The 13,109-nt window shown below is 42.5% G+C and overlaps 1 protein-coding gene across 10 annotated transcripts in view; it reads left to right on the top strand.

Annotated features, from left to right (window-relative positions):
* acaca (acetyl-CoA carboxylase alpha) overlaps positions 1 to 13,109 on the top strand; it is a 40,317-nt gene that overhangs the window by 2,935 nt on the left and 24,273 nt on the right. For 2 of the 10 annotated variants that reach the window (XM_077591645.1, XM_077591646.1), the window contains exons 6-35: positions 26 to 107; positions 190 to 288; positions 1,534 to 1,640; positions 1,725 to 1,835; positions 1,907 to 2,116; positions 2,306 to 2,476; positions 3,173 to 3,334; positions 3,429 to 3,592; positions 3,690 to 3,840; positions 4,005 to 4,108; positions 4,891 to 5,118; positions 5,247 to 5,397; positions 5,464 to 5,598; positions 5,689 to 5,835; positions 5,898 to 6,086; positions 6,767 to 6,867; positions 7,027 to 7,115; positions 7,260 to 7,384; positions 7,542 to 7,655; positions 8,010 to 8,123; positions 8,193 to 8,282; positions 8,385 to 8,503; positions 9,703 to 9,726; positions 10,000 to 10,071; positions 10,674 to 10,811; positions 10,892 to 10,994; positions 11,060 to 11,167; positions 11,247 to 11,303; positions 11,581 to 11,625; positions 12,906 to 12,947. In XM_077591645.1, the coding sequence (XP_077447771.1) occupies positions 26 to 107; positions 190 to 288; positions 1,534 to 1,640; positions 1,725 to 1,835; positions 1,907 to 2,116; positions 2,306 to 2,476; positions 3,173 to 3,334; positions 3,429 to 3,592; positions 3,690 to 3,840; positions 4,005 to 4,108; positions 4,891 to 5,118; positions 5,247 to 5,397; positions 5,464 to 5,598; positions 5,689 to 5,835; positions 5,898 to 6,086; positions 6,767 to 6,867; positions 7,027 to 7,115; positions 7,260 to 7,384; positions 7,542 to 7,655; positions 8,010 to 8,123; positions 8,193 to 8,282; positions 8,385 to 8,503; positions 9,703 to 9,726; positions 10,000 to 10,071; positions 10,674 to 10,811; positions 10,892 to 10,994; positions 11,060 to 11,167; positions 11,247 to 11,303; positions 11,581 to 11,625; positions 12,906 to 12,947 (3,552 nt within the window). The remainder of the gene's footprint in view (positions 1 to 25; positions 108 to 189; positions 289 to 1,533; positions 1,641 to 1,724; positions 1,836 to 1,906; positions 2,117 to 2,305; positions 2,477 to 3,172; positions 3,335 to 3,428; positions 3,593 to 3,689; positions 3,841 to 4,004; positions 4,109 to 4,890; positions 5,119 to 5,246; positions 5,398 to 5,463; positions 5,599 to 5,688; positions 5,836 to 5,897; positions 6,087 to 6,766; positions 6,868 to 7,026; positions 7,116 to 7,259; positions 7,385 to 7,541; positions 7,656 to 8,009; positions 8,124 to 8,192; positions 8,283 to 8,384; positions 8,504 to 9,702; positions 9,727 to 9,999; positions 10,072 to 10,673; positions 10,812 to 10,891; positions 10,995 to 11,059; positions 11,168 to 11,246; positions 11,304 to 11,580; positions 11,626 to 12,905; positions 12,948 to 13,109) is intronic. The other 8 variants (XM_077591648.1, XM_077591649.1, XM_077591651.1 and 5 more) reach the window with 5 other exon arrangements.

The raw sequence follows: 13,109 nt of genomic DNA, 5'->3' as shown, positions 1-13,109 counted from the left end.
TAATTCCTGCTTTGCGATCTAACAGGCCGTGTGGGCTGGATGGGGTCACGCTTCAGAGAACCCCAAACTTCCCGAGCTGCTCCATAAGCACGGCATTGCTTTCATGGGTATGTTTTCTGGCCAAAAAATAAATAATTAATGTCTGAGCTTCCAGTCTTGAAATGAATGATTTGTTTTCCGACTCCTCAGGTCCTCCAAGTCAGGCAATGTGGGCACTAGGGGACAAAATTGCTTCCTCTATTGTGGCTCAGACGGCTGGAATCCCCACCTTGCCATGGAGCGGAACAGGTAACTCTCCTAGTAATCATTTCCTACAGAATCAATTATTTTTATTTTTTTATGATTATTATTATTTAAAAAAAAAAAAAAATTCATTATGATTTTGTTATTTATTTTATTTATTATTTATGTTTTTTTTTCTTTTTGTTTTGTATTTTATTTTTTTACCCTATAAGTCACGGGTGGGCAAACCGGTCCTCAAGGGCAGGTTTTCCTTCCAAGGGATCCAGCTCTGACACTTGAACCAATGGCGGTCATGGGTGTCAAAGTGGTGCCCAGGGGCCAAATCTGGCCCACTGCATCATTTTGTGCGGCCAAAAAAAGTCAGGGGTGTGTCCTTAAAGGCCGCTGTGGGGGCAGGTTTTTATTCCAAGAGTTCCAGCACACACCGTTGAAGTAACGGGGGTTGGGCTGAAACAAGAAGCACCTGACTGCAATCCACTGATTGCACTTGTACCATACCATAGTGTTGCAAAGGTTTCTTCTTTAGAGGTTGGCACCCCCGCACCCACTGCTATCCTCTTTGTCGAATAGTTTGCTCACCCATGCTCTAAGACACAGGTGTCAAAGTGGCGGCCCGGGGGCCAAATCTGGCCCACTGCATCATTCTGTGCGGCCCGAAAAAGTAAATCATGAGTGCCAACTTTCTGTTTTAAAATATTTTTTTACCCTCTAAGTCAGGGGTGAGCAAACAGGTCCTCAAAGGCCGGTGTAGGGCAGCAGGGTTTTTTTCCAAGAGTTCCAGCACAGACCGTTGAAGCAACGGGGGTTGGGCTGAAACAAGAAGCACCTGACTGCAATCCACTGATTGCACTTGTAACATACCAGAGTTGTGGAAAGGTTGGCACCCCCGCACCCACTGCTGTGGAATAGTTTGCTCCCACATGCTCTGAGTCACAGGTGTCAAAGTGGCGGCCTGGGGGCCAAATCTGGCCCGCCGCAACATTTTGTGCAGCCCGAGAAAGTAAATTGTATATTATATTTCCGGATTTTACCCTTTTTAAATCCATAATTTCCTTTTGAAATTAAAAACAAATGATTAAAAGACCTTCTCCCTTACTGAGGAAAAAAAGCTCAAATAAACATTGTTTTCTATCTATAAAAACTGAATATTTGGGGATTTTGATTCATTTTTTTTGTTAAATATTATACCTAAAATGGACCGGCCCAACCCGAGTTTGACACCCTTGCTCCAAGTCTATATATAGCTGGATTCCTATACTCCTAATCTTCTCCCCTTTTTGTCTCTTCCAGGCCTGAGTGTGGAATGGTCCGAAGTCAATCAAAAGAAACGAATCATAAACGTTCCCCACGACGTGTACGAGCGCGGCTGCATCCACCACGTAGACGGCGGCTTAAAAGTAAGCGCCTTCCACATTCCGAGCCTCTACGTATCGCCCCGTGTGGCGTCTACGCCACAAGTTTGATCTTTTTTCTGCCGACAGGCTTCCGAGAAGGTCGGGTACCCCGTCATGGTGAAGGCCTCGGGAGGAGGGGGCGGCAAAGGCATCCGGAAAGTCAATTGCGCTGACGATTTCCCCAACCTGTTCAGACAAGTGAATTGAAATGAAGAGCGGTGGTAAAGTTGACATGGAAATAAATGAGCGTTTTCCAATTTGCACTCCAGGTGCAGGCCGAAGTTCCCGGTTCTCCCGTGTTTGTGATGCAGCTGGCCAAGCACGCCCGTCACTTGGAGGTCCAGATCTTGGCAGATCAGTACGGCAATGCCATTTCCTTGTTCGGCAGAGACTGCTCGGTGCAGCGCCGTCATCAGAAAATCATAGAGGAGGCCCCCGCTACCATTGCCACATCGGATGTCTTTGAGGATATGGAAAAGGTGTGAAACGCCATAATTAAGCACGTGACTTCAAACAAAAACAAAAAAAGCTAGATTGCTAATGGCTAGCACAATGGGGAAAATGTATTCTGCTGCTCAAATATTTGATTTTTTTTTTTTTTTTTAGAAACATTCACCACCAAGTTAAAGCAGATTTTTAAATTATTATTATTTTTACCCCCTATCCAGTGCGCTGTGAAGCTGGCCAAAATGGTGGGCTACGTCAGTGCGGGAACAGTGGAATACCTCTATAGTCAAGACGGCAGCTTCTACTTTCTGGAGCTCAACCCTCGACTGCAGGTGGAACATCCCTGCACTGAAATGGTGGCCGACGTCAATTTGCCGGCTGCCCAACTGCAAGTGAGTAACGCCTCGAAAATCAGACGCATGGTACGACAGCCCAAATTTTTGGGCCGTCTCTGATCAAATTCACGCTCGAGCGCCTCCAATGCCCGGCGCTAGTCGAGGCCCCCGTCTCCATGGCAACCAACGGCCGGAGAGCGACGTCGTTGTTGCCGATGCGGTAGTTGGAGCGGCAATTGGTCACGTGATGCGTGGATTGTGCGTGTATTTAGGTCAGCGCCACTCAAGCTGAAGGGCAGTCTTGCATTTTTTCAGATGATTGCACATCACTGTTGGAGCCACCTTCATTTTGGGAGAAAAAAAACAGCAAGTAGCTTAGACTGATTAAATGAGATTTGCCAATAAACCAAAATTGGTTAAGCGTGCGTCGTCGGTAGTCTATGCCGGTTGTGTACGGAGGCCAATAATGTTATAAAAGTAGAATACGTCGTTACTTTGCACCAGCCGAAATATAGACAATGAACAGGACGAAAAAACACAAGTCACAATTTTGGGGTGACATTTAGTTGATCAGCCATAACGATAAAATGGAGACTAACAGGCTAATTAGGTGTCTGTTAGCGTAACACATTGACAGTTATATCGATTACTCCAGTATACCTTAAACAACGTGACATAATTACTGGGGAAAATAGGATAATGAAATAAATACCCTTTCTCCTCTGGACACATTGCACTTATTTTTTTTTTCAGATCGCAATGGGCATCCCCCTTTACCGAATCAAAGACATCCGAATGCTTTACGGCACGCAGCCCTGGGGAGACTCTCGCATCGATTTCGAGGGTCTGTCGACAGTCGCCTCCCCACGTGGACACGTCATTGCGGCTCGCATCACCAGTGAAAATCCAGACGAGGTATGCTTCTTCCACACCTGGATGCCGATTTGACCACGTTTCTCTCCACATTCCTTGGCCGATTGTTTTTAAAGGCAATTTTGTTCGATCGTAGGGGTTCAAGCCGAGCTCGGGTACAGTTCAGGAGCTGAACTTTCGCAGCAATAAGAACGTGTGGGGCTACTTCAGTGTCGCGGCTGCTGGTGGACTTCACGAGTTTGCTGACTCCCAATTTGGACACTGTTTTTCTTGGGGAGAGAATCGCGAAGAAGCCATCTCGTAAGTGGATTGGATATTACCAACTGTATTTCCAAATGGCTTTTGCAAACAATACTTATGCTGTCCACATTTTGGGATCTTTTTTTCTTCTTCCTAGTAACATGGTTGTAGCTTTGAAGGAGTTGTCCATCAGGGGAGACTTCAGAACCACGGTGGAATACCTCATCAAGCTACTGGAAACGGAGAGCTTTCAACACAATAGCATTGACACGGGCTGGCTTGATAGGCTCATCTCGGAGAAGATGCAGGTGTGTAGAGATGCTCCTGCGTCACACAGACGCTTTGCAGTCGCTAGCCGCAACAATTCAATGATGTTAAGTTTTGGAGAGGGCAAGGATTGTGTCTCATTAACCCCGCGATCCACGTGATCATTTTGCCGCCCTGCCTCTCTTCAAGTATTTGTCGCTTTTAGGCTGAGCGCCCCGACACAATGCTCGGACTGGTGAGTGGAGCGCTTCATGTGGCCGATGTTAATCTAAGGAACAGTGTGTCCATTTTCCTGCATTCTCTGGAAAGGTCATTTTGCATTTGTCTCTTTTACTTTGAAAATTGTTCCAAATTTCAGTCATTCCGATAGGGACTAGAGCAGGGGTCGGGAACCTTTTTGACGAAGAGAGCCATAAACAATTCATATTTTCTAATGTTATTCCTTGAGAGCCATACTCCCAATTTAAAAGTCAAAATACATGTAAATGGGTGTCTTTTATTTGAGTAATTTCACCACTTTTAAAGTGGAAAAAAAAGAATACTTTTGACAACATTCTTATGCAGTTGCTAATCAATGAGTATGCATTCTAGCAGAGTCTAATGCAAAAAAAAGAAGACTAAAGCAGCACTGGACGTAGTATCTCAGTTCTTTCACCAGCGGGTTCCATATTTTAGCTCACAGGTTAGCCAAGATGCACCCATCGAAAGAGCCACATGTGGCTCCCGAGCCATAGGTTCCCTACCCCTGGACTAGAGAATTTCCCCAATTGAAATGTGTCCATTTGAACAGCTACATGCATCATAAGGTCAACTAATATTTTGCTATAAAATGCTGCACATAGGTAGATGCTCTTTTTGTGGCGCTGATTGGGTCTCATTTGTAATATTATTGGCAATATTTACATTATTCACATAGTATGTAGTAGTAAAAGAAGAACCCGCATAGAACGGCGATGGACTTTCAATCCAATTCGCCAGTGGAGGTGGATTGGATGTCCTTTGCCGTCAATGGCAGTTCATTTTCTCTTAGATTTGGGTGCAAATTTAGAGTGCTAGTAAACACTTAGATTTTTGTTGACATGTTGACACAGGGGCCAGGTGCTGCCAGCACACACACTTCTCAACACGGTGGACGTCGAACTTATCTACGAAGGAATTAAGTACGTCCTAACCGTGACTCGCCAGTCTCCCAACTCTTACGTGCTCATCATGAACAACTCCACCGTGGAAGTGGACGTCCACCGGCTCAGTGATGGAGGCTTGCTACTGTCCTATGACGGTAGCAGCTACACTACCTACATGAAAGAGGAGGTAGACAGGTGAGGTCCATATTGGATTGAATTGAACGCCTTTTATTGTCTTTGTACAAGTACAATGAGATTTAAAGTGGGCACACAAATGACAATTCATGGCTCACCTTTGTGATGGTAACCGAGGATATTTTCAGGTATCGCATCACGATTGGGAACAGGACTTGCGTTTTCGAAAAGGAAAACGACCCGTCGCTCCTGCGATCGCCCTCGGCGGGAAAAATCATGCAATACACGGTGGAAGATGGCGGTCACGTGTTTTCTGGACAGTGTTATGCCGAAATAGAGGTAGCTCCTTGTTGCGTACGGAGTGTGGAATATGCATTTCTTGAGGGGATGGCTGTCCATTTACAGGTGATGAAGATGGTCATGACGCTCACAGCTACGGAGTCCGGTTGTATTCATTATGTCAAGAGAGCTGGAGCCTCGCTGGAGCCTGGTTGTGTCATCGCCAAACTTCAACTGGACGACCCCTCCCGAGTGCAACAGGTACACCAGTTTTTTTTTCTTTTCCCCGCAATGTCAGCACCGTGGTGATTGACCATCACGTCCTGAAATGAATTTGAACGTGCTTTCCAGGCAGAGCTGCATACGGGAATCTTGCCGTCTACCCAGGCTGTTGCCCTGCGCGGCGAGAAACTACACCGAGTTTTCCACAACACGTTGGACCACTTGGTTCACGTCATGAGCGGCTACTGTCTCCCCGAGCCTTTCTTCGGCACCAAGGTGAGATGGTGGCCGGGCGACGTTCTCGCGGAGCTCCTTCTCCAACGCCTGGCTTTTTATAGTTGAAAGAGTGGGTGGAAAGGCTGATGAAGACCATGCGCGACCCCTCGCTGCCACTGCTGGAGCTTCAGGACATCATGACCAGCGTCTCAGGTCGCATCCCGCCAGCTGTGGAGAAAGCCATCAAGAAGGAGATGGCCCAGTATGCAAGCAACATCACCTCGGTGCTCTGCCAGTTCCCCAGTCAGCAGGTGATCCATCCATATTGCATTTTACGCTCGACCAAAGCTTTGAATTCCTTCAAAGGTTAACTCATGGGCCCTGATCCAGAATTTTTTTTAGCAACGAGTCCTTTCATCTGTGAGGCATGAAGCATTTTATTAGGAAAGAAAATCAGCAAAGGGAACACTACAATCACTGAGGGCATAAATAGTTTGTAGTTATGCCACAAGATGGCAGTAAGGTTCCTTGACAGCAAACTGGTACAAGAGAGGGCCATGATAACATGACCATGTGTATATATACGATTTTATTGGATTATATATGGATGTGATAGTACACAGCAAACGTAGCAAATGGGTGAAATTTTTTTTTCCAGTGATTAAAAATAGTGGGATTTTGTTTTCATTTCAACATAATTGTTCTATGTATCCAAAGTGCACCTGCAATGAAATGATAAAAAGGTGATCTAGTAATTGCTTTTTCTAGTCAATTATAGAAGAAATATGTTGTTTTTCCAAATGAACATTCTTACTATTATTTGACTTTTTTATGTGATGTTTTTCCAAATGAACATTCTTACTACTATTATTTCACTTTTTTATGTAATGTTTTTCCAAATGAATATTCTGAATATTATTTGACTTTTTTTTATGTGAGACTTTTGGCTGTAGATGAGATTGACTTAAATTCTCCCATTTCTCATTTGCAGATTGCAAATATTCTGGATAGTCATGCCGCGACTCTTAACAAGAAGTCTGAGAGAGAAGTCTTCTTCATGAACACTCAAAGCATTGTTCAGCTAGTGCAAAAGTGAGTCCCCCCCCCCCGCCTTCCTTTTCCCCTCACATTCGTCTACATTGGCCAGCGTGGAAGAAAAAGTTGGACTCCAACAGTTTTTTTTGCCATCCACTTCATGTTTGCCATGCAAAACAAAAAGGTTGATAGCAAGTCTTCTGGATTTTCTCACAGGTATCGCAGTGGGATTCGTGGTTACATGAAAGCAGTGGTGATTGACTTGCTCAGACAATACCTGAAAGTAGAGATCCAGTTTCAGAATGGTGAGAAATTGCAGTCCCGTTTAGCCATCTCATTCCTTAATGTCCCGTTAGGTGGAGCTCTTTCACAAAAAAAAGAAAAATCGCAACGGCGACAGGTTTTCTGTATTGTTTGATACAATACAAACATTTTTGCTCATTTGCTAGGTCACTACGACAAGTGTGTTTTTGCCCTGCGTGAAGAAAACAAAGGTGACATGGCAAATGTGCTCAACTATATCTTCTCCCATGCCCAAGTCACCAAGAAGAACCTGCTGGTAACGATGCTGATTGTAAGTGTCCTTTTGTACGGTGACTTTTGGGAATATATGTTTGCCTATATAATCATATTTTATCCATTTGATATGTTAATATAGAACGTCACTTGACTGGGTATGTCCGCTCGTGCACGTGTATCTAAGCATAATGATGTTCTTCTCTTGTCTTGAGGACCAATTGTGTGGCCGAGACCCCACGCTGACGGAAGAACTTATGGCTATGTTGACTGAATTCACCCAACTTAGCAAGACAACTAATGCCAAAGTGGCGCTCCGTGCACGGCAGGTTGGTCTTTTCACACGGAAACAACGCCAATGAAAACATTCGGTGGTGTTACCGTAAAAATCATTTTCATTCAGCGACTGATTGCACAAAAGAGCACATTTTATCAAAAGCCTCATTTGCGAGAACGTTGTTTTTGATTCGCCTGACTAGTCGCCCAGTTCTATTGAATTGATAATAAATAATAAAATGCAAAAGCTTTTGAAGTTCTGAGAAGACAGCAAAGGTTTTCGAGCAAATGAGTTGAAATATACCCATTTATATGAAGCGCGGTGTGAACATAGAAGAGCCAATGTACCAAGATCATAAAATTCAATGAGCTATGAAATCATGGATGGACAAATTCCTTCCCCGCAGGTGTTGATTGCATCTCACCTCCCCTCTTATGAGCTCCGCCACAACCAGGTGGAGTCCATCTTCCTCTCTGCCATTGATATGTACGGCCACCAATTCTGCATTGAGAACTTACAGGTGAGCCACCTACACATTGCCTTGCGATTTTTTTTGCTATCTATTGACCACGGAGCGTTTGCCTTCCAGAAACTGATCCTTTCCGAAACTTCCATCTTTGACGTTTTGCCCAACTTCTTCTACCACAGTAATCAGGTTGTCCGAATGGCCGCCCTGGAGGTGAGATGATTTTACCTTAGCAGTCAGTCCAATTTCAATGTTCTTTAAATGTACTGTAGCCACTAGAGATGACTTGATAATCTATACATGCGCAACCTCCAGGTTTACGTGCGGCGAGCGTACATCGCGTACGAGCTGAACAGCGTGCAGCATCGGCAGTTGAAGGACAACACGTGCATAGTGGAGTTCCAGTTCATGCTTCCCACCTCGCATCCGAACAGGTATCACACAAGAGCAAAAACAAACGTCTACATTTCGTGGTTAGGGTCCAAACGTTGTCATTTTTACGCATTCACTGTGTTGTGGTGCGGAGTCAAATGTACTGTATAGAAGAGTTAAGTGCATACAATGTTAAAACAAATTTGCCTGCTTCTTTTGAATATTTGGTGCTCCATTTTATACGAAGTGAAATGTTTTGTCACATGGAGGCGGAATGGATTTCGTCGTTATTAACCGATCGGGGTTGAAATAGTTTTGTAGGAAAAGGACGTGGTTGCAATGTAAACATTGTTCATGTTTATCTATCATGCTTGGATTGTGTATTCCATCACTCTCATGGCTTATTTGACTGACATGAACGTCAAAGCTGTACTGGTTGCAGTACCTTGTGTCAGCTCGTCTTCCTAGAGGGCACCGTTGCCATAGATACACTTTTCATTTGCATCTTCAGCATTTCAACAAGCTTTTCGCTCAGAATCAGTGTGTGATTGTCTTATATTTGCTTAAATTGTTTTTAATTTGCACAGCAAGGTTGCAGGATTTACTTTGGTTTGGTCAAATATGATGTTTTTTTGACCTTTTATAGTTTGGATCCGTTTTAGCTTTGCTTTGGGTAGATATTTTGTGAGATGTGTAGATTTGCACGGTATTCTAACATTTAATAGACATGACATAGCATGCAAAATCTTTGCATGATGGTTGATGCCAAAACGACATCTTGAAGTCTTCTATGTTTTTTGAGATTTTCCATCAAAAGTGAGGATGGAAAGTCTCATTTGTAATTCAACTGGCGTTGAATCTCGTTCGATTGAAATTGATTGGGCGGACTCGCCGTTGTCGCTCTGGATTGCGTGAATACCACATGTTTGTGTGTACTGCATGCTTACGTGTCATGGTTACGAAATCATCATCGTCATCGTGGCATGCGTGTTTCTAAGAGTAAAAACCAAGTGAAAGCAGAGGCTTTTGTTGAGAGAAAAGCTCAGCAAAAGTCACTGGAAAGATCTCGTCATGCATGTCCAACAGGGAGCAGTCAAGAAGTCACTTGTGTGCTCAACCTTTTGACATTTATTTGGATATTGAGCAGTCGGTAGTAAAGTATTGGTGAGATGAACAAACACAGCGCTACTCCTTGACTGTCTCTCTTCCCTGATGCCTGCCTGCCACTAACCCCGTAGTAATCAATGTTGTTTGATTGCAGAGGGAACATCCCCACTCTAAACAGGTATTGTAAACATTCTTTTTATTGCCTAGAGTAGACTCGTAGCCACGTTAACATTACAATTTATATGTGTGTTAATGAAGCAGTCTGCGGCCCTCTTTTGCCCAAAATATGAAGCCTTTTAAACTCATGGGCTGCCATAAATATGCCTTCAGTGGCAGCCGATGAGTCCGCGTGAATCTTTGTGTGATAGCGTGTATGTGTTTTGTCCTTTTTTTCGTATGGATTTGGATTCAAATGGACAAATTTGAAATTAATAATGTAACTATGTGGTAGGAGAATGTCTCATCCCTCATTCCTGGATATTCTGAATGCCCAAAATGCCTCAAATTTGGAATCCCCGGACAGGTTCGACACCAAATGCTTTAATAAGTACTACCAGTATGTGTAAGATTTGGTGTTGCATATTTGAAATGACTTACTTACTCGCTCTTATTGGTGTTTTTCCGTGGACTTTTTGAGAAGAGTGACATGGAAAAAATGAAATTTTGCCTCCATTTCAATTTTAGATATGTTACAGCCATACTCCAACTACAAAGTTAGCTTTCGGGATCTTTACAAGACTTTTTTGGGGTCAAAATTCCATCTCTCAAAGCGAAATGACATTACTCTGAATTGAAAATAGCTGGGGCCAATTTTCATATTTTTGTCATCTCTCCGTGGGCTTTAACGAGCCGTGTGATTTTTCCCACTAATTGTCAGTCATTACTTTTTGGGGACTACGCATATTCATTTTTTCTAATTTGTCTAACAAGCCGTGGGTCCAGTCTCATTGACACACTGTACACCTGCTGCATTTTGCTGAAATGTAATGACAAATGTTCTTTTGTATCTGCTTTTGTTGATTGAGAATGATCCAATTTTCCACCTTAAAAAAGGGGGGTTGTAAACTCGAGACCTCAATTCACTTGCAATATAGCGGATTGTCATTTTGCTGGTTTTCACCTCAGGATGTCGTTTTCCTCCAACCTGAACCACTACGGGATGGTCCACAGCGTGAATGACGTTTTGCTGGACACGGCTTTTACGCCGCCCTGCCAACGAATGGGCGCCATGGTCTCCTTTCCCACTTTCCAGGAGTTTAGCAAGTCAGTGTATACTATTTTTTAAGTTATTTTTAATTTTTGAATTTAGGACCAATGACGAGACCCTATTTTTCCCCCCACAGGAACATAACAGACGTATTGAGTTGTTTTACCGACTCTCCTCCCCCAAGCCCGACCTTCCCCGAGGGAGGTAGCCCCGTCCTGTATGGTGAAGAAGACAACAAGGTGGCAAAACATACTTCAGTATTGTACAGAAACGGTCATCAATATATATTTTTTTGCTTCTCCAGAGCGCCCAAGAGGAACCCATCCATATACTTAATGTAGCTATAAAGACCGACAGCGACATGGACGACGAAAGCCTGGCGGCCATGTTTCGGGAGTTTAACCAGTCAAAGGTTGGATCCTTCCACAATAAGACTCTTTTCCAGTTTTCACAATGAGTGGACTAACTGACATTTTTTTGTTTAATCCCAGAAATCTCTACTCTTTGAACACGGGATCCGTCGCTTGACCTTCCTCGTGGCTCAGGAGGTGAATCCCACGTTTTGTACTTTTTTTTTTCTTTATTTCTAAACCTGTTTCCCTCACTTACCATCTTGCACGTCATCCTCTTGATTATTTAATTTGCCTGCTAATATAAAAAAAAAAGAATGAATATTTGACCTATTACAGATATTGCCTGAGGGCGTTTAGTGCATTCTGAATGGTGTTTTTGTAATAATTGAATGTGATCTGCATTTTAAATTCAGATTTGTCTCCCCTCTATCTCCTTTTGCATGCTTTGCTTTCGCTCCATTTATGATGACAGGATTTCAGGAAGCAAATCAACTATGAGGTGGACCAAAGGTTTCACGTAAGTAGCAGCAAAAGGGAAAGAATGGCAGAAGTCTTTATACCACAAAACAAACGCAATACATTGGCACACTCGAGCTTTACGATCGACGACAAAAGATGTCCAATCCATTTTAATTTTCAAAATGGATTTGTTGTCTATTGGCGTCAATGGGGAGTTCTCGTTAGTCCGGATAAATTGAATTGAATTGAATGCTTTTATTGTCATTACACACGTATAATGAGATTTACAGCTTTCACCACAAAGTGCACACAAAACAACAACAAATAAATAATCAATAAATAAGTAGTCACAACATAAGTAGGGAAGAGAACAAATACCAACAACAAATAAATCAATAAATAAGTAGACACAACATAAATAAGTAAGGAAGTGCAAAAATACCAAAAACAAATACACAAACGGATAATTATTAATAAATAAATAAGCAATAAATAAGTAGTCTCAACATAAGTAGGAAAGAGAACAAATACCAACAACAAATAAATCAATAAATAAGTAGACGCAACATAAATAAGTAGGGAAGTGCACAAATACCAAAAACAAATAAACAAACGGATAATTATTAATAAATCAATCAATAAATAAGTAGTCACAACATAAGTAGGGAAGAGAACAAATACCAACAACAAACAAAGACAAATAAATAATCAATAAATAAGTAGTCACAACATAAATAAGTAGAGAAGTGCAAAAATACCAAAAACAAATACACAAACATAATTATTAATAAATAAATAATCAATAAATAAGTAGTCAGCATAATAAATAAGTAGTCAACATAATAAATAAATAGCAGTCAACACTGAATAAGTGGTCACCTAAATAAGTAGGTACAACATGACTAAAACTAATGATGCACATTGGTGAGGTATTGTGAGGCCATCGTTAAATGGATGGAATTTATTTTGGTAGTCTACCTTAACATTTTTTTTACTCCATTACTATATTTTTGGTAGTGCGCGTAATCAGTGTCAAATTGCACGCCTGGAGCTTGGAGTTTGTTTCCAATTGCGAGCTCTCTGTTATCATCGTAGTCCGCGAGGGGAGAAGAGCATCTCCAATCGGCCTTGCATTGTTGTAGGACACTTCAAGCCATATCATTCAACTGACCAAGCAGGCATTTAGTGCGTCAAGAGTGACATGTTTTATTCATTCTCATAGCCAGGGTATACTTTTCTGCACGCTGTATTCTTCCATTCATTTAGCGACAGAATACGTTGAGTAAATGTAGCTTTGTGTGCTTCAAGTTGTTGTGTTCTTGTCTTTATTCCACGCAGAGAGAATTCCCCAAGTTTTTCACATTCCGCGCCAGAGATAAGGTAGGTGTGTCTTTATTTGAAATAAATACAAACTTTCCGCCAATGTTAACGATGCAGTTGCGACAAAAGGGCACGAGTAAACCGAAATTGGGGATCAGACCACCATTTTAGCAGCCGCTCTTTACGGTGACTATATTTTAGAACGAATCCTCCTTTTTTTTC

This window comes from Stigmatopora argus, chromosome 22, assembly GCF_051989625.1.
Source record: "Stigmatopora argus isolate UIUO_Sarg chromosome 22, RoL_Sarg_1.0, whole genome shotgun sequence".
In the NCBI taxonomy this organism is placed as follows: Eukaryota; Metazoa; Chordata; class Actinopteri; order Syngnathiformes; family Syngnathidae; genus Stigmatopora; species Stigmatopora argus.
The sequence above is the reverse complement of the archived record's forward strand: the minus strand, read 5'-3'. Positions and strand labels throughout refer to the sequence as shown.